Raw genomic sequence first — 23,120 nt, forward strand, 5'->3', positions numbered from 1 at the left:
CCAGTTCACTGTCTCATACCTTTCCTTTGTCTTGCAGCTGGTGTACAAATCTGACTATTTCAAACTGCAAGGTCACATGATCTCAATGCCATACACCCCACAGACTATTCATTGCCGCTATGTTGGAGAAATAACCAGCGATGTAAGCGATTTTTTTAGTCGTTGTTTTGTTTTGTTTATTTCTTGTTATCTGTATTCAACAGAACACCTAACAAAGTGGTATTATGACAACATAACAAAAGCTAACCTTTTTTTATTTTTTATTGTTTCCCCTAGAATAAGTACAAGGAAGACTTGCAGTGGTTGAAAGGTCTTGGATGCTTCCTATATGACACTCCAGATATGGTGCGGGCTCGTGACCTGCGCAAGCTCTGGGTAAGAGAATGCTATGTGTGCTGCATTTTAAAAGTAGTAGTAAAGACATTCTTGTCTACAAAGTTTATCATTGTCTTAAACTGTTTGTGCCTTTGTTTTTCAGTCTCACTATGAATACACCACCCCTGCCAAGAAGATGTGGGACAAATACAGTGTGGTACTGGACACCCCAGAATACAGGACTGTTCAGGAACTAAAAACACATCTAAGCGAGGTAAGTAATATATCTAGTTACATGGGTTTTTCAGCAAATGTAGAAAAGTCAATATAGTACATGCCCAAGACATGTATATCAAATGATAAGCATTTTGCGCTACAACACAGTCAGGAGAAATTAATAAAGGGTTAGGGTCACTTCTCTGTCCTTATGGCCCTTTAAAACGGCCTGCACTGAATAAAAAAATGGCTGCTGCCTGTTTTGGAAGTTTTACTGATGCAGCAGATTTAGGTAGTTCCTTATAGTGCAAATTTTACACAGTGGCGCTATGGCTGCACTATTCAGCCATAGACAACCACGGGTTGCAGGAAAGAAATTTGCATGAGTCCCCCATCAACACAGACAGTGCTGACAGGGGAAACCCTCCTACCGAGACATTGGAGATATCTGGCAGACTGATTGCACCCAAGCTAATCGATCGATCAATTTGGTACATTGAGCCTGCCCATACACAGTTTAAATCCTGTCCGGAACTCCTGCTGAACCGGCTGAGATTTGAACTGTATATGGAGACATAAGGAGACAAGAGAGGGTGTTTACCCACTAGGATAAGACAATAGGAACATTTACTGATGAGCAGTTTCAAAGGTCAGAGGTCACTGAATGTCTGCCTGACCTCACATTCTGTAACCTAGCTTTTGAGTGTGTTTGGCGTCAAATAGAACTGCATAAGGCAACCACTTTTTCTTCAGCTAAAGCACCTGTTTCAGACAACACAGTTACGGCAAAGTAGTGCTGGTTTAGAGGGTTCAAAATATGAAGTGAGGAGGTGACATAATGCCTCCATATACACCGTGGATCACTCTTCAGAGGGCTAATGCTAGTGTAAGCTATCCCTTAAATACAGACTGGACTGCACAGAACAAGAAGGATATTAAAGGTATTCAGTGGCAATTACAACCTACATACATGTTTTGATTTATTTTCTAGAATTCAATTTTTAAACACAGGATGACATTCTGTAACTTGAAGTCTGATACATAGAGATACATGGAATCTAAAGCTCAAATTACCTAAACTTAAAGTTGGATTCTGCAACTTCACAAGTGAATAAATTCCTGACCTGTCACAATATATCATCAACAGTAAAACATTTCAAAACAGCTTCTATTATTAAAGCCCAACTCCGGTCTGTCCTTGCACTGCACTGGTTAACTACTTGTTTCTTTTTTTAGAGGATAGGAGAGCGGAGATACAGTATACTTACTGATCCTCTAAACCTCCCAGCACAAGACTGGAACAGAAGCCCTGCGCTCCAGCAGTCTTCAATAGGTGGACTGTTCCTGACATCATCATGCTCAGAGCAGGCCCCATAGACCAGGAACAGTCCAATGCTGGACCGCGGGTGAGCGCTGTTTTCCGAAGGATCGGGTGAATATAGGCTTTCTGCTCACCCCTAGACAAAACTAGCAGTTGACCCATGCAGTGCAGGCACAGCCCCACAGCATGGGAAAAAAAAGTTTTGCCCAAAAATTCATTCTTGAGCTCCGGACATGTGACTTTTTCTAGGCTGAGATGATGTCATCAGTCTGCTGCAAGCAGGAGGAAGCCTTTCCATAGCCTCCATTTTCCCCAGTGCTCAGACTGCAACATTGTAACTCAGTAGCAAGTCACAGCAGAAGAGTCAGTGGTAGGCACCAAGATTTACATGATTCAGATTTTTGAGCCATCATCTCAAACCAGGAAGTCAATGATGACCCTGGGTAATGCCAGGAACAAAGATAGTGCTACCCTTCTGGAGAAAAAAGCAGTTGAAGGCACTGTTAAGGATAGTTCTGTGATCTGTGTGAGAGGTAATAAATACCTGGAAGTGTTACAGTTATATATTGCTTAGCATGCATGCACAAGAGCTTATTTGATGCAGTATATTTATTTAGGTTCTCTTTAATCTCAACATTATTTTCTGCGTGTACTATTTTGTGTCTTATGATTAAAATGAACTGCCTTCTATTTTTATAGAATGTTTACAGAGCTGCTGGCAACAAGCAGAAGTCAATCTACACCAGTGTACTAGATACTCCCGACTTTGTTAGATCCAAGAAAGGACAAGAGCTCCAGAGCAAGGTGAGATCCCTCAACTGGCCATACATTATTTCAATGACTAATAAAAAGAATAATTAGCAATGAATCAAGAAAATATGGTGGGGTTTTAATATTACTTTACCTAGTGTGTAGCTGAGCTAGGATATACTACCCCCTGTGATTTGGATTTCTTGCATGTTTCTGCATACTCTTCTAAACAGGCTATGAGTTCCCATCTGTAAAAAAAAAAAAGGTGAAAAGGTGAACTATGTTTTAGTGTGGAGGAAGGCTATATGAAGTTTTGCTTATTATAATCTTCACTTTTTTTGTTGTTCTAGTACATATACACAGAGGTTGCAACTAAAGAGAGACCCCATCACCATGCTGCTGGACAAACACAAGACCTCCAACTTGCTAAACACGTCAAGGACCTGGTCAGCGAGGTAAGATTTCCATATATGTAATGAATTTGGGGGTTGCCTATAAACTATAAAAAACAATTTATATAAATATATAGAATATATCGAATATATATCGAATATATATATTTATAATATATTTATATATTTTTCAGGATGTAGAGATTTTACAGAAAGACTTAAACAAAAAAATGCAGTGGGCAACTACATAGCAAATGAGGTTTAACCCCCCTGGCGGTATTCCCGAGTCTGACTCGGGGTTACATTTCTGTGCTGCGATCGGTAACCCAGAGTCAGACTTGGGTTAGCCTCGCTGAATCCACAACTAGAAAACAGCGATAATAAATTATAATCACTTGCAGAATTGTGCGATAGCGATTTGTGGGGAAATTCGTCATAAAAAAATGACAGCGACAATTCTGCAACTGAGCAAATTTCAGTGATTTTGAGTTGATTACATTATTGAATAATTTTTATTATAATTATATTATTATTTGTTATAATTATTTATTATATTATAATTTATAATTTTGTTTTTAAAAAAATGTCATACCCGGTATGCCTACTAGACTCTTGTTTGGACAGATTTAAGTGAGTTATTCCTAATTTGCAAGGAAAGTTATTTCCTTGCAAATAATGGTACCGCTTTCAGCACCTTTTTTTCTGAAATAATCATACCGCCAGGGAGGTTAATGAGGAGAAATGTGAAGTAATGCACTTGGGGGCAAAAAACATAAATGCAAACTACTCACTGTGGGAGAACCACAGAGGGAATCAAGGATGGAGAAAGATCTGGGGGGTCCTAGTAGAAGACAGACTCAGCAAAAGCATGCAATATCAAGCTGCAGCCACCAAACACAGCAGACTTTTAGCATGCATAAAAAAGTGGATATCCTCCAGGGATAAAACAATAATTCTGCCACTTTATAAAACTCTGGTTATACCACATCTGGAGTACTTCGTCCAGTTCTGGTCCCCAGTCCTCCGATGGGATGAGCTGTAACTGTAGAGAGTCCAAAGGAGGGCAACACAATTAATAAGGGGACTGGACGACCTCAATTACGAGGAACGATTACAAGCACTAAATTAAATCTCGCCGGAGAAGAGATGCTTGAGAGGGGACATAATAGTGATTTACAAATATCTCAATGGTGATCCCAGCATAGGAAAAAAAAGTGTAAGGGAGTGTAAGAGGACACAGGGCCACACACAATGTGATTGGAGGAAAAGTGATTTAATCTTAAACTGTGCAAGGGGGATTTCACTGTCAGGGCAATAGGCTGTGTAACTCTCTTCCAGAATCGGAGGTGGCAACAGGGAGTAGGGATATTTTTAAAAGACTCTTGGGTGTGCATCTTATAGAACACAACATACAGAAATATGGGAAATAATTAAAGACACTGACACACGTACACCTGCACAGGTTGAACTGGATGGACTATTGTCTTTATTCAACCTTGCCTTGTAACTATATATAACACTTTACAAAATATATAGAATCACTTAATCCCTTTCCTCGAAAGGGGCTCACTGTGTAATGCATCTACTAAACAAAGGCCAGTTTTTGAGAAATGCAGTTATGACATACAGACTACCTGCAGATAGCATCCTTGGTGGGATCTGAACCCAGAGTATCGTTGGTTTAAACCATATATAGTGATATCTTGAAATGCAACAGAGTGGTCTAGTTCCACCATGCAACCTCTTATGTTCTAACAGCCCCTCCTCTTTTTCAGCCATATTAATCTCTTCTACCATTTTGTATATGCACATAGACCATGCATTTATCATATGGGGGGGGTGGGGGTGCTGTTACATATTGTGTGTGATATCTCAATTATTATAGACCATGGTCTCTACTACATTGTTTAACAAATTTTCATCATATGACCTATTAATATTGTGAATTCTTTCTTTAGGCTCGATTCACACCTATGCATTGCTTTTTTGCTGTGCATTTAGCATTTTTGTGCACACAACCTTACAGCGATTTTGTCAGGATTTATGTCTTGCATTTTTTTAATGCTTTTTTTGACAAATTTGCTGTTAGGCAGATAAAAAAATATCTAATTGTGGCAAAATCGCAGTAAAATCAAGGCACTACATGCTTTTCTGCAGCTCCTGCAGGTTCTATTGAACCAAAAAAGCAAAAAAAGTTTTGCTTTTAAAAAAAAAGTCCCTGAACCTTTCCAAAAACGTGGTGGCTGGAAAAAAAACATAGATGTGAACATGTCACATAGGAAACTAGGTTAAATGAACTGTAGATAAAAAAGAGAATGTTTGGACAGCCGCACTTCAAGGAAAAAATTCCTTAAATAGCCTTTATTGGTAAAATTGGATAAAACACTACATGCCACAGCAAGAAAAAATCAGAACACACACTCGACGCGTTTCACACTAACATGGCTGTGAGTAAGCACTAAGGGCCAGATTCTGGTAGAATCTGCGGCAGCGTAGCGTAAGCCATTTACACTACACCGCCGCAAATTACTGGAGCAAGTGCCGTATTCTCCAAGCACTTGCTCCGTAATTTGCGGCGGCGTAGTGTAAATGGCTCGGCGTAAGCCTGCGTAATTCAAAGGGGGCGGCTTGTATTTAAATTAAGCGCGCCCCCGCGACGATCGAACTGCGCATGCGCCGGGCATAAAAATAGCCCAGTGTGCATGCTCCAGCTCACGACGGAAAACGTCAATGACGCCGACATGAGTGTCATTGACGTAAAGTCGTATTCGCAAACGACTTACGAAAACGACGTAAACGACGGAAAAAGACGACGCTGACCCGACGCCATACTTAACATGGCTTACGACGGACCTTCGTAAACTTGCCCCTCATATAGCAGGGGCAAGTTTACGCTTACGGAAACGTCGTAAATTCATTGCGTCGTCCGCGCGTACATTCGGGAATCGCCGTAAATAGCTAATTTGCATAGACGATGGGAAAAACGACGAGGCGACACCTAGCGGCGGGAAAAAAAATTGCATTTAAGATCTGACAGCCTAAGAGCCTTACGCCTGTCAGATCTAAGGGATATCTATGCGTAACTGATTCTAAGAATCAGTCGCATAGATACGCAGGGCCAGATTAGGACTTACGACGGCGCAAATGGCGTTGCGCCGTCGTAAGCCTTTTAAGAATCTGGCCCTAAGTGTTAATGTGAAACGCGTCAGTGGATGTCCTGATTTTTTCTTGCCGTGGCATGTAGTGTTTTATCCAATTTTACCAATAAAGGCTATTTAAGGAATTTTTTCCTTGGATTGCGGCTGTCCAAACATTCTCTTTGTTCTCTGCTATATGCATTGCCAGCACCCGTGGTCTCTAGGAGGAGACTGATTACCTAAGCACATTCATCTGGAGCAGTTACTTTCCTTTTCCCTTAAATGAACTGTAGTGCATTTCTGCAAAAACCAACAAAAAAAGCATAGGTGTGAACGCATAGTTATTGGGGCATTCTGGCTTTAGATGGGTTTATGTATTAGGGTTTCGATTTTTTAATTTGTTTTGTGGGGTTCTTCCTTCCCTGGACACAGTCTTGCCTTGGCCAGTAAAATCTTGCATTTATGGAGCCAGATTTGATACAATTCTTGAATTATTTATTGTTTTTGTTACAAACTTTTAGAAGTGTGAAGAGCTGACTAAGTTTTTTTTATGAGAATGCAATGTGATACAGGTGATAAAGCAGTGACTTATTCCACTCTTACGCAGTTCATTCATTAGCTGTAAATGAGCTTACATTATTCATGAATGCAATATAATATACCTTATTATTAATATTTCAATCAATTTTGTATAATTAGTGAGATATATTATTGCTATTTTTTTTTTTCCAGAAAAAATACAAAGCTCAATACGAGAAACTGAAGCACAAATATACTACTGTGCTTGACACTCCATTCATTCTGAGAGCCAGGAAAGCCTACTTCAATGCCAGCGACGTAAGTATTCTGTACTGTTATGGGGACTTGCTGACTGTGTTGTCTGAGCCTGTTTAACATAGAGCACCAAAGTTAGGAAAATGTGCACTATGCGGATCACAATCTGTAATTTGTACCCCTATAAACATGGAATATGAAGGAAAATGTACACCTGGACCTAGTTTCACCACAAGACAAGGCTGTATGGACTTCTAAATCAGATTAAACTAGTTTTAAGGCAATCACCAATAACCTGGGTTAGTGCAGGAGTTATGCGGAATGCAGGTACGTAAGACTAAACTGTGGGGTTGATTTACTAAAACTGGAGAGTGCAAAATCTGGTGCAGCTGTGCATGGTAGCCAATCAGCTTCTACCTTGAAGCTTTTGAAGCTTCAAACTGAAAACAGTTGGTGCTGAATATCATCAAAGTGCTACCGGGTGGCACCTGTGCATCAGAAAACATATATAGCGTATCCTATTTATGCTACGCCTCCGCAACTTAGACAGGCAAGTGCAGTATTCACAAAGTACTTGCTCCGTAAGTTGCGGCGGCGTAGCGTAAATTGGCCGGCGTAAGCCCGCCTAATTCAAAGTAGGCTGGTAGGGGGCGTGTAGTATGTAAATGAATCGTGACCCCACGTAAATGACGCGCCTAACAAACGGCGTATGCGCACATGCTCAGTAACACGTCGAATTTTCTCCGTAAATTACGCTGGCTCAATGCTTAGTCGACGTGAACGTAACCTACGCCCATCCCCATTCACGTACGACTTACGCAAACAACGTAAAATACAACGCTGTTCCGACGTTTCCGATGTCCATACCTTAACATGACTTACCCCTGCTTTATGAGGGGTAAAGTTACGCCGGGCGCAAGTACGTTAGTGAATCGGCGTATCTAGCTCATTTGCATATTCAACGCGGAAATATATACGGAATCGCCCCTAGCAGCCAGCATAAATATGCACCCCAATATACGACGGCGTAAGAGACTTACGTCAGTCGTATCTTGGCAACAGTGAGGCGTATCTGATTCTATGAATCAGGCGCATAGATGCGACGCCTCACATTCGGACTTACGACGGCGTATCAGAAGATACGCCGTCGTAAGTCCTTTGTGAATCTGGGCCTATAACTTCTGCACAAACCAATCAATATACGCTTATTGCGGTTTTTTTTTTGTACCAAAAAATCAGAATACATATTGGCCTAAATTGATGAAGAAATTTAATTTTTTTCTTTTTTTTTTCATTGGATATGTTTTATAGCATGTAAAAAATATTGTTTTTTTTTTGTTTTGTTTTTAAATTATCAGTCTTTTTTAGTTTATAGCACAAAAGAAAAGAGGTGATTAAATACCACCAAAAGAAAGCTCTATTTGTGGGGAAAAAAGGGGCATACATTTTATTTAGGTACAGTGTCGCATGGAACGTAGAGAGATCCCTGCGTCTGAGTTCCCATTTCCATCCACACGCTGCTACCATCACAAGAATCAGGATGATGGCTGGGGGGGGGGGGGTCTCAGTTACTATATTAGCTTTTTTAATAATGTCTCTGCAACAATGAAGAAAGACCCCTTAGATGGCAGAGTCAAGATCTCTAGAGGTTTAGCTTACTTGGATTAGTCCAAAGCCAACATGTTTACACTGATCTTTAACTGAACTTTACAATGTTTGACTCTTTTATGTAATAAAAGGCCAAATTATGAACGAGGTAGGAGGTTTTGGTGTTAGCCCATACTCATTCCATTTATAACACTTCTTTCCTATTTCCTACAGCTTCGCTACAAAGAAACCTTTGAGAAAGCCAAGGGTAAATACCACACAGTGAAAGATGCCCTGGATGTCATCTACCACCGCAAAGTCACCGATGACATCAGCAGTGTGAGTGGCTAACAGGATATGTACACTTTTCTGTATTCTTCCATCCATGGTAATTCTAAACTCTTCATTTATATATATATTTATTTTTTATTTTTAGGTTAAATATAAGGAGAAGTATGTTAGCCAGCTGGGTATCTGGAGATCCATTCCCGATCATCCTGAGTACTTCCGTCACCGCGCAGTGACAGATTCCATTAGCGATGTAAGTCATTGGCTTTATATGATACCTTATTTGCATAATGAATGAATGAATGACTTGTATAGCGCAACGCATGCGAACTGAATCGCCTCTGGGCGCTTTTTCCAGCCAGTATCTGCTTGGCTGGTGCGTCATTTTTACCCCGTAGGATCATGACATGCTAGGGACACACAGTCATACACACAAATATACATATATACTAGGCCAATTTGGATGAGATCCAATTTACCTACCAGCATGTCTTAATGACAAATTAAATGATGATGGTGGTGCTGCAAGTTGTCCTAAGTATATTTGTAAACTGGAGAGAATGCGACATCTCTGGGGTTATTTTATATCCCTAAACTTAACCTAAATAGTACCTCCGGCTCCTCTGCATCAATGAAATTACCTTTTTTAGATTTTGGGAAAGGTATCCAGCACTAGTTGGGCTCCTGCCAGAATGCTGGCTTTCACACAACTCAGTGGTCTAGGTTTACAATAGTCCGACATGCCCTCCTTCCCCCACATACTGCTCCAATAATAGCGCAAGTAGCATAAATGCTGTTAATTGCAGCTTTATGTAGGGACTTTGTGTTTAAGGCCTCGTACACATGGCCGAGGAACTCGACGTGCCAAACACGTCGAGTTCCTCGGCGAGTTCAGCCCTGAAGCCGCCGAGGAGCTCGGCGGGCCGAGTTCTCCCATAGAACAACGAGAAAATAGAGAACATGTTCTCTATTTTTTCGACGAGTTCCTCGGCGGCTCCATCGGGCCGAAAGTGTACACACGACAGAGTTTCTCGGCAGAATCCGGCTCTGACCGAGTTTCTCGCTGAATTCTGCCGAGAAACTCTGTCGTGTGTACGAGGCCTATGGCACTGGTATGACTGCCAATTCAAGGTTGTTTTGACCAGTGCTGCTACACATAGTAAAACAAGCATATTTATTACTGTATTTTCAGCCAGACTGCATTTTAGTAATAAATGCAGATGGTTAGTTGAGATTTAAGGCTCTTCACAATCATGCGAGAAAGCAAATGAGTAAAACAAAGCTAAGAGCCAGCATACTGATTGGGAAATAATTGAATTTTTAAACAGAAAATATTCCATTTGCTTTAATTATTTTTCTATATAAAAATGAAAAATATCATACATCTGTTAAAACATAAATGATTTTGATGCTTCAGCTATAGATGTATTCACTCTTCTGTTTCTCCTCTTGATAGTTAAAAGATAAAGGTGTCATTTGTGGAGGATACATGATTTAGCCTAGGTTCACACTGCTGCGAATTCAAAATCGCGGTAAAATCGCAAAAAGTAGTACAGGAACTACTTTTTGAAATCGCAGATGCGGCGTCGCACTGATTAGGACAGTGCCATTGCCGACAAGTGCCGGCAAATGCCGCCGATTTGAGATGCGATTTGACATGTCAAATCGCATCTCAAATCGTTCCAAATCGTACCCATTGTGAACCAGGGCGCAATGTAGTTGATCAATGGATTGATTTACTTAAGAAAGGGTTAGTGTTCACTTTGCTTAGTCAGTGTTTACTGAGACTAGTAAATAAGGGAATCTGGGTTCACTCCAATAAATCAATCATGTGTTAGCAAAAATAATTTTTAATATTCCCTTGCATGTTTAGGTTAAAAAAAATGGAAACTTTTCATGCTGGTGTAATAACTTAATTTTTTTGTCTGCAGTCCAAATACAAAGAGGATTTGACATGGCTGAAGGGCATTGGCTGCTATGCCTTTGACACACCTGACTTGACTCTGGCTGGACAAAACAAACAACTCTACAGTGCAGTAAGTACAAACGCACCTTTTTCAGTAGGGTTTTCCATAAGGTATGGATATAGCCAAGCTATAAAATTATTATATGAGGCATATGCTGCACACACCAGTAAGACTGAGCTCTTTTTTTTTTAAAGAAGTAAAGCCTAAGCTCTTATGGCCATACATCTCCTGTGGGCCACAGAAGTGCACTTAGTTTTGCATTCCTGTGACCCAGATTTAGCTGACAGTGGGCTAAACCTCACATCACAAAGCTGATCCAGGCTCTGCAGGCAACCTGACAACAATGTCAGAATTCACCCAGATGCCTGACCGGCAGCAGGCTCAGCCTCTCAACCGGCACTCCAGTGAGCGCTGGAGGGGCAGAGCAGAGAGCTGGTGATTGACAGTCACTGCTCAGACTCTGCTCAGTAAAGACCAAGAACTGAGCAGTCAGTGATTGCTCAGGTCTAGGTGTAGAGCCGGTGGGGGACAGATCATTGGATCAATACTGCAGCTTAATGAGTGCGCAAGTTTATTTGTTATTTTTTTATTCCCGCTCTTCTCTTTTAAGTATCCCCTGGGATATTTTGTAAAAGCCCATTGGTCATGCCAGTGGAATTTTTGGATAAACAATTTTCTTTTGTTACAGTGACAATGCTTTTATTTCAACATTGTCATACTTGCTGCTCCTGTGGCTGCATAGCTGTTGGCACCATTGATATCCCTAACAGTGAAGCCAACAGTCTTTTACATTGTCAGCATTGCTCTATCTGTAGGAGCTTAGGGAAATTATGTGAAACCCCTGCCATTTTCTTTCCACACCATTCAGCGCTGTCTAGCGGGGTGCAAAGGAAATGCAGCTTTCCAGCTGCATTTCTTATTTGTTTTAAAGTAGGAGTAAACTCTCATGCATGACTTTTACCTATAGGTAAGCCTATAATAAGGCTTGCCCATAGGTACAGTAAATAACTCCTAATTGAGCACCATGCAGCTGGTGACGTCACCAGCCCATACACTCTGAAGGAACGGCATAGGGATTGACAGAGAGGAGTAGCAGAGACAGAGCGGTTGGTAATGTGGATAAGTCTGGCCGCAGCATTCATGATGGATTGAAGGGGGGTTATTGGAAGCGACTGGTTTCAGGGTGTGCAACCAAATATTAGGTTAAGGGTGCCAAGAATTTTGAGCAGCCCATTTTTGGAGTTTTGTGTGACATTATGTCCAATTAGCTTTTTTTCCTCCCTTTTTTTGTTTTGTTCCAATACACACAAAGGGAATAAACATGTGTATAGCAAAACATGTGTTACTGCAATACTTTTCTGTGAGAAATACTTGATTTTCTGGAAAAATTCCTGGGGTGCCAACAATTTCGGACATGACTATCTATCTATCTATCTATCTATCTATCTATCTATCTATCTATCTATCTATCTATATATCTAAATATATATATATATATATATATATATATATATATATATATATATATGTATATATATATATATATATATATATATATATATATATATATATATATATATAAGCCATATCAAGTTCACATGATAATTGCACTTTTCCCTGCCTACTCTCACTCTGAATTACACATCCAGTGTATGATTGTTCCATGGTAGGAATTCCTTACATGGATTTAGGCTTTTAAAATAAAGTGATCGAAATGATGTGCAAAGTGACCCATAGTAACCAAGCAAAGTACAGCTTACTATAGCTGTGTGAGTGAAATATAAATATGGCTACTTTCTTTTGGTTAGTGTTATTTCCCTATTACATAAGCCTAACTGATTGATTTTGATCAATTCTTCTCTCTTCTTCTACAGTACAAGTACCGCGAAAACTTTGAAAAGACAAAGTCCAAATTCAAGTACACAGTAGATACTCCTCTGCTCAATCACTTTAAGTATGCTACTCAACTGGGAAATGAGGTGAGGTTGTCAGTCACTGCCTTAAGGGTCTTGAATGATGATATTGAAGAATGTAGTTTATTCCAGTTTCAGGTTAATCATAAGAGGCCCAGTGCTACTGGACCACTATTCTGTAGAGTTTGCTCACACACAGCACAACAATTATAAAGAAAGTGTCTTATAGGAACTAAGATAAGGAAGATTTATCACCATACGGCTTCAAACTGTGTTTTTTTCCGACTTAAAGCGGAGTTCCACCCAAAAGTGGAACTTCCGCTTGAACCACTCCTCGCCCCCTTACATGCCACATTTGGCATGTAATTTTTTGGGGGGGAGTGGGGGCTTCAGGAGGAGTGGGACTTCCTGTCCCACTTCCTTCTTCCGCCCAGGGACCGCTTAGGCGATATGCCATATCGCCTACGGTGGCCCCTCCCTGGGACACGTGACAGGTCCCAGGCGATCGCCTGTCCAATTAGGTAGCACAGCGCCGCTCGTGCAAGCACAGTGAGTGCCCGGCCGTGAACCTAAAAACTGTGCCCACAGTTAGGATGAAGGCGTCGGCAGAGAGGGGGGATAGGAGCGGAGCTCCAGGTGGCGCACGCTGGATAGTGGAGCAGGTAAATGTATGTTTATTAAAAGCCAGCAGCTATGCTTTTTGTAGCTGCTGACTTTTAATAAACATAAAAAAAGACTGGAACTCCCCTTTAAGCTGGGTTTACACCAGCACAGCATTACATGTGGCCGCTTGTTTATGCTGTGTAGGAGCAGTGAGGGGTAGTATGATATATTTACATAGTTACATAGTTAGTCTAGTTGAAAAAAGACCAATAAAACCAAAAAAAGGGAATGAAACAAAAAATCATACAATCCCATATACAAATCCTATACCCACAGTTGATCCAGAGGAAGACAAAAAACCCAAACAAAGCATGATCCAATTTGCTCCAGCAGGGAAAAAAATTCCTTGCTGTACCCCCGAGAGGCAATAAGATACTTACTGGATTAACGTAACCTATAAATGATATACAACTCTTTTAACATTGTTTACTTTTTTTTTAACTTTATTTGAAGTATCAAAAATAAAACGTTGTTAAATTCTCTGCATAGCAGCGTGTTGCGACACACTGTGGTGATATGTGGTCCCGTGCCACGTGCTTCGATAAAATAATACCTGCATCATTTCATTGCAGTTCACAGTAATGCAGTGCATTGGTGTGTACTACACCTATCGAAAGCAAGGCTTTTTGCTTTGTCTTTGCATTGTGTATGTGTTGGGCAGTACTGGCTGGTGCAGCACAATAGCAGTGGTGTGAACCCAAGCTTAGGTAACCTATGGCTTTCCATGCCTTGCCAGTCCCAGGGCACAACTGCCTCCACACTATTGTACAGCTGACATGGTGTAGCTTACTAACTATATCATATTTTCAGAGTGCAAATCCAAATGATTCCTTCCATGAACACTTCGGGGCCAGTTCACTAAGCAGAAAGTATCTGCATATCCAAAACAACTTTCAGTTTAGGAGAAATTTGAAAAACATATAAACTATCACTTAATTATTACAACATTATTGCCTAAAAACTTTAAAAAGTCTCTCAAATACATATGAGAGCATTTTATTTAAAGAAAGAAAAATCCTATGATTCATCATAAAAAAAGTTAATGAAAATTCCAATATAATAATAATAATACCATACAACAGTATACATCATAATACATATTCCCACACATATTATTTTATGTATTGAAGAACATATAACTCATGGCTATGAAAATCAATAGAGTTCCAATTGGATGCTACTGGCTACTACATACCACTTTACATTTGGTTTCTAAACAAGCCAAAAAACTTATCTACTAATATATATATTTTGAATAGTGGACTATCACCATAGCAATGTTAAAAAAACACAGTTAGAGTAAAGATTATGGTAAGATATTGTAGAAAGAACCTAATCAGACTTGGTGTCAGCATTGTAAATAGCTTTAATTCTTACCTAATTGAGCAACTTTTTATTATTATATAAAATATGTAGAGGTAGGTTTCTGAATTGTTTTTATGGCTAGACTAGTTATAGTATAGTGTTCGTTTTAGCTGGCACTTGTTACACTAAAAAAAGAAGTACACTTTTTAAGGCATTAGTCTTATGTGTTTTATTTTTGTAACGGTAATAAGTGTTATTTAATTGTTATCATATAATTGTGTTTAACTCCTCTGCTTTTTTTACAGATTTAAAAAATACTTGTATTACTGTACCTTGGCTATAATATTTCTATTACTTCACAAAAAAAATATTTTTCTCTATTGCCATTCTTACTACAACTTTTGTATCGAATATTTCATTTACCCAAAGCCAACTCTTGACTTTGTTTACAAATTATATTGTGTTTTATTAAGCTATAATCTCCCTGTACTGTTCTGAGCAGAAATTATACAAAGCTGCCCATGAGAAGGAGAAAACGCACTACAGCGTTGTCGTGGATGACCCCCGACACCTTCTGGCTAAAACTGCCAGCGAACAGATCAGCCAGGTAACAAGGTTGCCCATTGCCAGTTAATGCAGGCTGGTGGCCCGTCTGTTCTTCGTTTGCGTGGGGTGTCATCAAGAAAAAATTACTTTCTCTTGGTTCTAGTGTTCTTGCCACTCAACTGATCCTCCATGTTTGAGTGCGCCTAAGAAAAAGATACTTTCTGTACTTGGAATTTTCATGGCAAAAAAGGTTTTATGATTCTATATAATGGCATTTAAATCAAAACAGACTATAAGTAAAGATATAATATACCTTTTTTGTAATTGTTTTTACTTATCAGAAGTGACACCATAAATTGTTGTAAAATATCTCAAAATGTATTATGATCTTGAGCTGTACATATTTGCAGTGAGAATCACAGAATACATGGACACTTGGGAGAATGTATAGTGGTTTTGTGCATATGCTCTCTTTTACTTTATTATAGTTAGGACTGAATAATTATAATAATTAATAAAAATACAAATATATTATCTCTCTTATGTTAAAAAAAAAGAAAAAATCTCTCTCTCTCTCTCTCTCTCTCTCTCTCTCTCTCTCTATATATATATATATATATATATATATATATATACTTTTTTTTTTTAATGAGGTAGAATTCATATATCTCATATGTTTGTATTTACTTCCATACATCTTGTATTCTCCAGCTTATTCAGTAGGTTGAATTCAGACTAATTTTGACCTGTGTTCTTCTATCTCTTTGTCCCCTTGTTAAAAAAAGCCTTTCGCTTGCAAAATTCAGTTGCTCAAGCTGAACTTAGCACACAATTTATCACCGTCATTCATCCCTTATCAAGTGGCTCAGTCTGAAGTTTTATTCAAACAAACTGGTCCTCAAAGCAGGGACCTCCTGCTGTAATGTCTCTTTAGCGACCCTATAATGCTATAAGCTATATATGCTTTATTATGTGTTAGTTGTAATTTATAATATAAAAGAATATGTTTATAGATATTAAAAAAACATAAAAAACAACAAATTAAAAACCCATAAATGTATTTTTTTTTTCATATAATTGGCTAAAACCATTATCGTCTCCCATTACAATTATAACAATCTGATAAAGTGAAACGTGTCCATACATTTTAAAAATATAATGCAAACTGCAATGTGTTGAAAGGAATTTAAATATGAATGCTAGATTACCTCTGAAAAATCTTTATTTGCCATGGCTTTCCATAGTACAAAGTGTTTTTCTCTGCCTACATCCCTGCACATGCATTTTGAGGGATCTAGTGCTGTCTTACATGTCACCAGTGTTCTTCGTTGGTCTTTGCATGAACAGAAAAAGTACAAATCTACTGCCAAGATGCTGCGGGAACATGGCTGCAATGAAATTAAGAGGCCAGATATGTTACAGGCCATTTACAACACCAGCATGTGGAGTCAGGTAATTCCAAAGACAAAACTCTGCACAGGCCATGTACCCTTGCTTCCTAACACAACTGAGCTTTTCAGAGATGTTACGCTGTCTTTATGCAAAATTATGCAGCACTTCCCACTAATTGGTGACAAAGCACTAGTTTAATAGCCTAATACTGAACTTTATGTAAATAAAAATGATAAATAAAATCTTTTTCACAGCAGTGTAGTTAGAATCATACTTAAAAAGTTGATTACAAATGTAATGATTGCTAAAGTTAGTTGGTTTTGGATAGAGTAGGGATAGACTAGAACTCGTGTCAAGCTCCCTTTCATGTTTCTGGTTCATCTCGGTAGATACACTCTCTTTATTTGTCCTGGTGGCCATTGTCACCAAGACAAAATGTGATACTTATCTAATAGATGAATTTCCTTACTTTGTAGAGATGAACACCTCCTTCTAGGCATTTGTTTCCATATATCTCTAAGCTATACTTGGTATATACAGTGGTTGGACAAAATTATGGTAAAAGAACAAAATCATTACCTAATATAGTGTTGGACCGCCTTTGGCATCCACTACAGCCTGAATTGCCCTGGGAATTAACAAATATAAGTCTTGTTTAGTGGATACTGGAATTTGATACCACTCTTCATGCAAAAAATCATGGTCATAACCCTGTGCAGTTGTCTTTTGTCTCTTTCGATCAGTTGACCATGTCACCCATGATTATACTTACCAGACAATGTTTTTCTGGAAACTGTATATGCCATCATAACCTTTGATACTGTACCTTGCGACACTGCAAATAAGTTGGAAACTTCAAACAGAGGCACCAGCTAAGCGGGCACCAACAATTTGCCCTCTTTGAAATGCAGTAAGCTCTGACATGCATCCACATTAGTAGCAGCGCATGCAGTGAATGATGAAAGTGAGGCTTCCCACCTGCTAGCTTGGTGTATCATCACACAGAAACATGAAACACATAACTTTAACTATATCCCAGGCAAAGGGGTCTACCTCCCTACACCTCCATTCCCCCATAGTTATGGGACATTATAGCCTGCCAGTAAACACTCCTAAATGTATTTCTTGAATTTAATTATTGCAATGTATTTTAAGAAAAACTCCCTTTTTGACTGCGTTCTACAAGGGTCTACACTGAACTCAGATTATAATAAATGTAATCAAGGATCTGAGTCTAGCACAGTTGCAGAATTTACTTTATAGTATAAGTAGATCACAGAATGCTTTCACTAATTATACTTGATGGTTAAATTAAATATCCTATCTAAAGCTTTGAAATACTGTTTTCTGTTCTATTCTACCCTCAATGCAAGAAAAAAGACTTAGAATAATATATGCAGTATAGAGAGGGGTCATGTCTGCCTGATAATGTCACCAGTTTTATAATGAACAATTGAGAATAATCTCCCTGCAATCAATGGATAATCCATGTGATGCGTAACCAGCCCACTTACAGCAACAATATACCAAGCAATTTACAGCGCACATGTTCAGTTCATCAGATAATTAACAACAACCCTAACACAATGATTCACACATCCAGAGAAGTACAACAGTGTCAGAAAGGAAAGGTCCCCAGACAGAAATGGGATGAAGGCTATCACTGCAGACTCACTGGAGCCACAATACCATTTATTTCATAACACATTACAACAGGCGAGATTGTCTGTCACATTGCTTTTCTAGAGTTGCATGTTATCTGTGTGAAGTCACGACTAATGATGTTTTGCCTTGATGTGAATAGTAACATATGTGTTGTTATTGCTGTATGTATTTGAGCTTTGAATTGCATGACTGTGATGATAAAAAATGATTAATTTTGTAAACTGAACTTGTGACACTGGAGGCAAACATATTTCAAAATAGTTCTCTAGGCACATCACTACTGTTCATATTCACAGCCCTAAGCTGCTTAATGTCCTATAAAGAAATATTTGTAAGAAATCAGAAGCTTCACTGCAGCATGAGACAAACACACAACCTGCACCACAGCGGAGCTGACAATAAATTAGTAGTTTACCTTCTCTGAAATAACAGTCTTACATAAAAAAAATGTCTGCTGACTTTTAGCATGAGTGACAGGTACATTTCAAGGTAAGCCATTACAAAAGTAGTTCTGTTTTTCTTAACTGTGCATTGCGAAATAAAGGTGACCATATTGGTACTTTTTTTTTTTGCATGGTTTGGCTTAAAGTCCAATTCACAAATGACCAGTATTGTGATGAAAAATTTTATATTGGGATATAAAGATTAGTGCTTAAGTCACATCAGCAAATTGGTTGCTTGATACTGTACACATTTAAACGTTGGTGTGCCGCACAATGATTGAACCAAAACTGCAAAAAATTAACAAGGCGTCCTTATTCTTTTTATGATAGCCACTGTTATCCTCTCAGTTCGCAACACAGAATGTGCCAAAATTGGTTTAATTGGCCTTTACTAAAGGAGCAGAGGCTGTTCACAAAGTGAATGTTCACTTAGCTTAGTAAATAAGGAGAAACTGTATTCAGTTTGAATACCTAATCATGTGCGAGGGTATTAAAAAAAAAAAAAATACTTTGCTTGTACATTTTTGATGATTGTAGTGGATTCACTTAATTCCTTAAGCTAAGTCAACGTTTACTTTGCAAAGTAACCATGCACTTTTCCTTTAGTAAATCAAACCCATTGGGCACTATCAGAGTTTAAGAGATTGATGTGGTCAGCATAGTGGTTGGGATGCATTTGTACCTGTGCTCCCGATACAATTGATATTGTATAGTAATAAAACCAACAGATAAATGTATATAGGCTCATTTATACACATGCTAAACTTTATATATACAGTCTACAAAATAGCACAACACATAATTTCAAATAGCAGCTAACAGTACATATCTACACAGTTCTAGTGCCTCATGTTTCAGTATTGCATATATAAAAAAATATCTATTTCTCCTAAGTGATATTTGGATGATTTGCAACTTTACAGCCAATAGCATTTGGTTTTATGCAAAAAACTTTTGACAGAAATATAAGTCTATCTTCACAATGCTATTGGTTGATCAGTATTTCCCAATTCACATCTGTCTAATTTCCTAATTCATAAGAAATAATGACAGGAAGTGGTATATATACAGTATATATATTGGTTTGCTGTTTTTTTTAGCAGTACTCCGTAGAACCAGACTTCTGCTGATTGGTTGCATAATAACTGATAAGTGTAAGTGTCTTCTTTAAAAAGAGATCAAAACCCTTGACATTGTTTGCAAATCATCTTATAAACTGGAGAATATGGATTGAAAAAAGTGGGCATGAGTAAGATCAGCTGCCATTTTCCTGTATCTAAACTACACACTAGATACACATTAATAAACATTTAAGATTTCTGCTACAGCTGTCTATCTATTTTGTGTTACTAGTGGAAGTACAAAGAGCTCTATGAGAAGGGGAAGGATAAATTCACATCCGTGATTGACACACCAGAGCACAACCGAGCTCAGAGAGCTGGAAAGCAGATCAGTGAAGTAAGTATGGTTACATAGTTTGTCTTGTCTTGTTCTAAACTTAATATAGAACTATGGTCTCCTATTATGAACAAATACGTCAGCCCTTAATTAAAAGTGATTCTGTACTTACAATTTTCTCTTAGACCCTATGCAAAGTCCCAAAAAATACCTGTAGAATCTGCCAATAAAGTTCACCCAATGCAGCTCCATGTGATGGGGTGGCAATGATGCTGCACTGCTCCTAAATTCATAGCAGAGTTTACACACTCGTGTAGACTGTGCCTGCTTAAATTACAGTGGGAAGAGCTAGATTTTTACTCAGTCATTGAGGGTAATTCTTTTTGTTTACATTTGAGGTTGTGCTTTACATAATAACTGGATTTGGTAATTGTTTAGACTGAGATATAGAAGCCTTTAGGTGTACTTTAGATAAGGTCCATTGAAAGTGGAACTAAACTCATAATACTTACCAGCTCTCTGACGGTTCAATGACCAAGCGAGCGGTCCCTTGATGAAGCTGGCATTTTCTCCCTGGCTTTTTTTCAGATGCCAGTATTCAGTTGTCTTGATTGGTCAATGCAGGATGTCATCACTTTTGCACATACAGGGCCTGTGTCGGCGATGTAAACTGAGCTGTGCTTACACAACCCATACACATGCCACAGAAGACCTATAGGATAATTTTATTGCAGAAGAGACGTTTTATGTCTCTTCTGCAATAAATAGTATGCATGTAGTAAGCTTTGAAATTTTGCTTTATAGTCCCACTTTAAGTAGGCTCTGAGCAAGATGGTATTAATGGTTCTCATAGCAAGCTTTCCCAGAGTACATTTGCAGTGGACGAGTTTCTAAAATTCTATTTTAATTTAAGCTCTTTCCCATGTAAAAGCATTTACTTCATTTTTGGATTTAGGCTGCTTTTTTAGGCCATGATACTAACATTTGAGTGCTGTAAGCTATTCTAGAACAATTTTACATATCTTATTTTGCTTTTTTTTTCAACTGGAGCTACATGGCCACACCCCCTTTATAGAAGTGCTGACATTACAGTTCTGTGACCTGACAGCTTTCTTTGTTTAATGCCTGGTACACACAATGAGATTATCGGATGAGAGATCCTCCATTTTTTTGCATGCTAGTCTTCATATCAAAAAAGAAGGTTACCATAGTACGAAAATTCTCATACGCATACGAAAATTCTCATACGCAAGACTTTTTTTCTCAGAGAATAGGTGCAGGAACTTCTACCTTCTGAGTCACCCCTTGACTCTGCCCCTTCCCACCTCCGAGCACCATTCCTTGGTTCCACTCCATACCCACCTCCCAGTACCATCTCTTTTAGAGAATACAGAACCAAGTATCATTTTGTGGTGCTAAGTATTTTGTATGTAATTTGTTAATGATAACAAGAGTCAGGAAAATAGATCTAGCAAAAATGGACACCCCAGCAACAATATATTCCCCAGTAGCCAGCTTCAATAGACTCTAAAGCAGCAAGCAATAAAGACTCCTCCCTCAACAGTACATCCCTCCCAGCAACGAATGACCCCCCCAGCAACCTAAGACCCACCCTAGCAACAATAGATCCCCCATGAGCAACAGAAGAACTCGCCAGCAACAATAGACCCCCTTCCTTTACAAGAATAGATCCCCTCCAGCAACAATAGATTCCCCAGCAGCCAGCGCCAATAGACCCTCCAGCACAACTTGCCATTACATACATTCAGTTCTGTAGGTGCTGGAACGGTGTTTCCCCGCGTTCCTGCTCATTACGTCAGAATACTAATTTTACGATCTGGTATCGTACGAGAAAAATGTTACTGTTCGTCCCTTTGGATAATTTTTGAGGAAAGCTGTGTACTAATGATCATATTATCATACGATAGCTTCGAAAGCGGTATATTTTGTCCGATTTTCTGACTCTTTAACCCACTTAGGCCGCGTACACACGATAGGTTAACCAGAGGACAACGGTCTGATGGACCGTTTTCATCGGTCAAAACCGATCGTGTGTGGGCCCCATTATTTAACCATCGGTAAAAAAAAAGCCAACTTGCTTTAAATTTAACCGATGGATTCCTAACCGATGGGAAAAAAAACGATCAATAGTAGGCACAACCATCGGTTAAAAATCCACGCATGCTCAGAATCAAGTCGACGCATTCTTGGAAGCACTGAACTTCCTTTTTTTCAGCACGTCGTTGTGTTTTACGTCACCGCGTTCTGACACGATCGTTTTTTTAACCGATGGTGTGTAGGCGCGACGGACCATCAGTCAGCTTCATCAGTTAACCGATGAAAACGGTCCATCAGTCCGTTCTCATCGGATGAACTGATCGTGTGTACGAGCCCTTATTTATGCAAAATGTGACAGGGTTTCTTTTACCCCACCAATGGTAACATTAGGTTCCCGTGACCCCTGCCCCGTTTATCAAATGTTACCTTTGGATCTCTGTAAACACATCATTATGCAATTGCTAAAACTGCAGCTCCAAAACCAGACCATCTATTATCACTAGACCTCTACGACTCTCAATCCTTTTATGCAAAGACTAAGAATTAAACTCAATAACCTTAATATCCTACATTTTAAAATTAGTGTCTGAGCTATTAATATACATAACTCCAGCTCTTTCCAATTAGCCTCTGAGGCCCCGTACACACGACAGAGGAACTCGACGTGCTTGGCACGTCGAGTTCCTCGTCGAGTTTTGGGATGAAGCCGCCGAGGAGCTCGGCGGGCCGCCTTCTCCCATAGAACAACGAGAAAATAGAGAACATGTTCTCTATTTTCTCGTCGAGCTCCTCAGCGGCTCCATCGATCCAAAACTGTACAGACGACAGAGTTTCTCGGCAGAATCCGGGTTTTGCCCGAGTTTCTCTGTGAATTCTGCCGAGAAACTCTGTCGTGTGTACGGGGCCTGAGACAGTAAGCTTGGTATTAATAACACTAAACAGTGGCTTACTAAGGACGGATGAACAAAGGAGCAAAGTAGAATTTTAGAT

At 39.1% G+C, this 23,120-nt stretch overlaps 1 protein-coding gene across 25 annotated transcripts in view; it reads left to right on the plus strand.

The window, feature by feature from the left end:
- The window catches only part of NEB (nebulin), a 272,007-nt gene that overhangs the window by 178,774 nt on the left and 70,113 nt on the right, over positions 1-23,120 (plus strand). For 22 of the 25 annotated variants that reach the window (XM_040357978.1, XM_040357987.1, XM_040357983.1 and 19 more), the window contains 12 exons: positions 38-142; positions 277-375; positions 479-589; positions 2,552-2,656; positions 2,953-3,057; positions 6,864-6,968; positions 8,727-8,831; positions 8,929-9,033; positions 10,712-10,816; positions 12,622-12,726; positions 15,131-15,235; positions 20,028-20,132. In XM_040357978.1, the coding sequence (XP_040213912.1) occupies positions 38-142; positions 277-375; positions 479-589; positions 2,552-2,656; positions 2,953-3,057; positions 6,864-6,968; positions 8,727-8,831; positions 8,929-9,033; positions 10,712-10,816; positions 12,622-12,726; positions 15,131-15,235; positions 20,028-20,132 (1,260 nt within the window). Of the gene's footprint in view, positions 1-37; positions 143-276; positions 376-478; positions 590-2,551; positions 2,657-2,952; positions 3,058-6,863; positions 6,969-8,726; positions 8,832-8,928; positions 9,034-10,711; positions 10,817-12,621; positions 12,727-15,130; positions 15,236-16,521; positions 16,627-20,027; positions 20,133-23,120 lie in introns of all 25 variants that reach the window. The other 3 variants (XM_040357971.1, XM_040357981.1, XM_040357995.1) reach the window with 1 other exon arrangement.

Source organism: Rana temporaria, chromosome 6 (assembly GCF_905171775.1).
Source record: "Rana temporaria chromosome 6, aRanTem1.1, whole genome shotgun sequence".
Taxonomy (NCBI): Eukaryota; Metazoa; Chordata; class Amphibia; order Anura; family Ranidae; genus Rana; species Rana temporaria.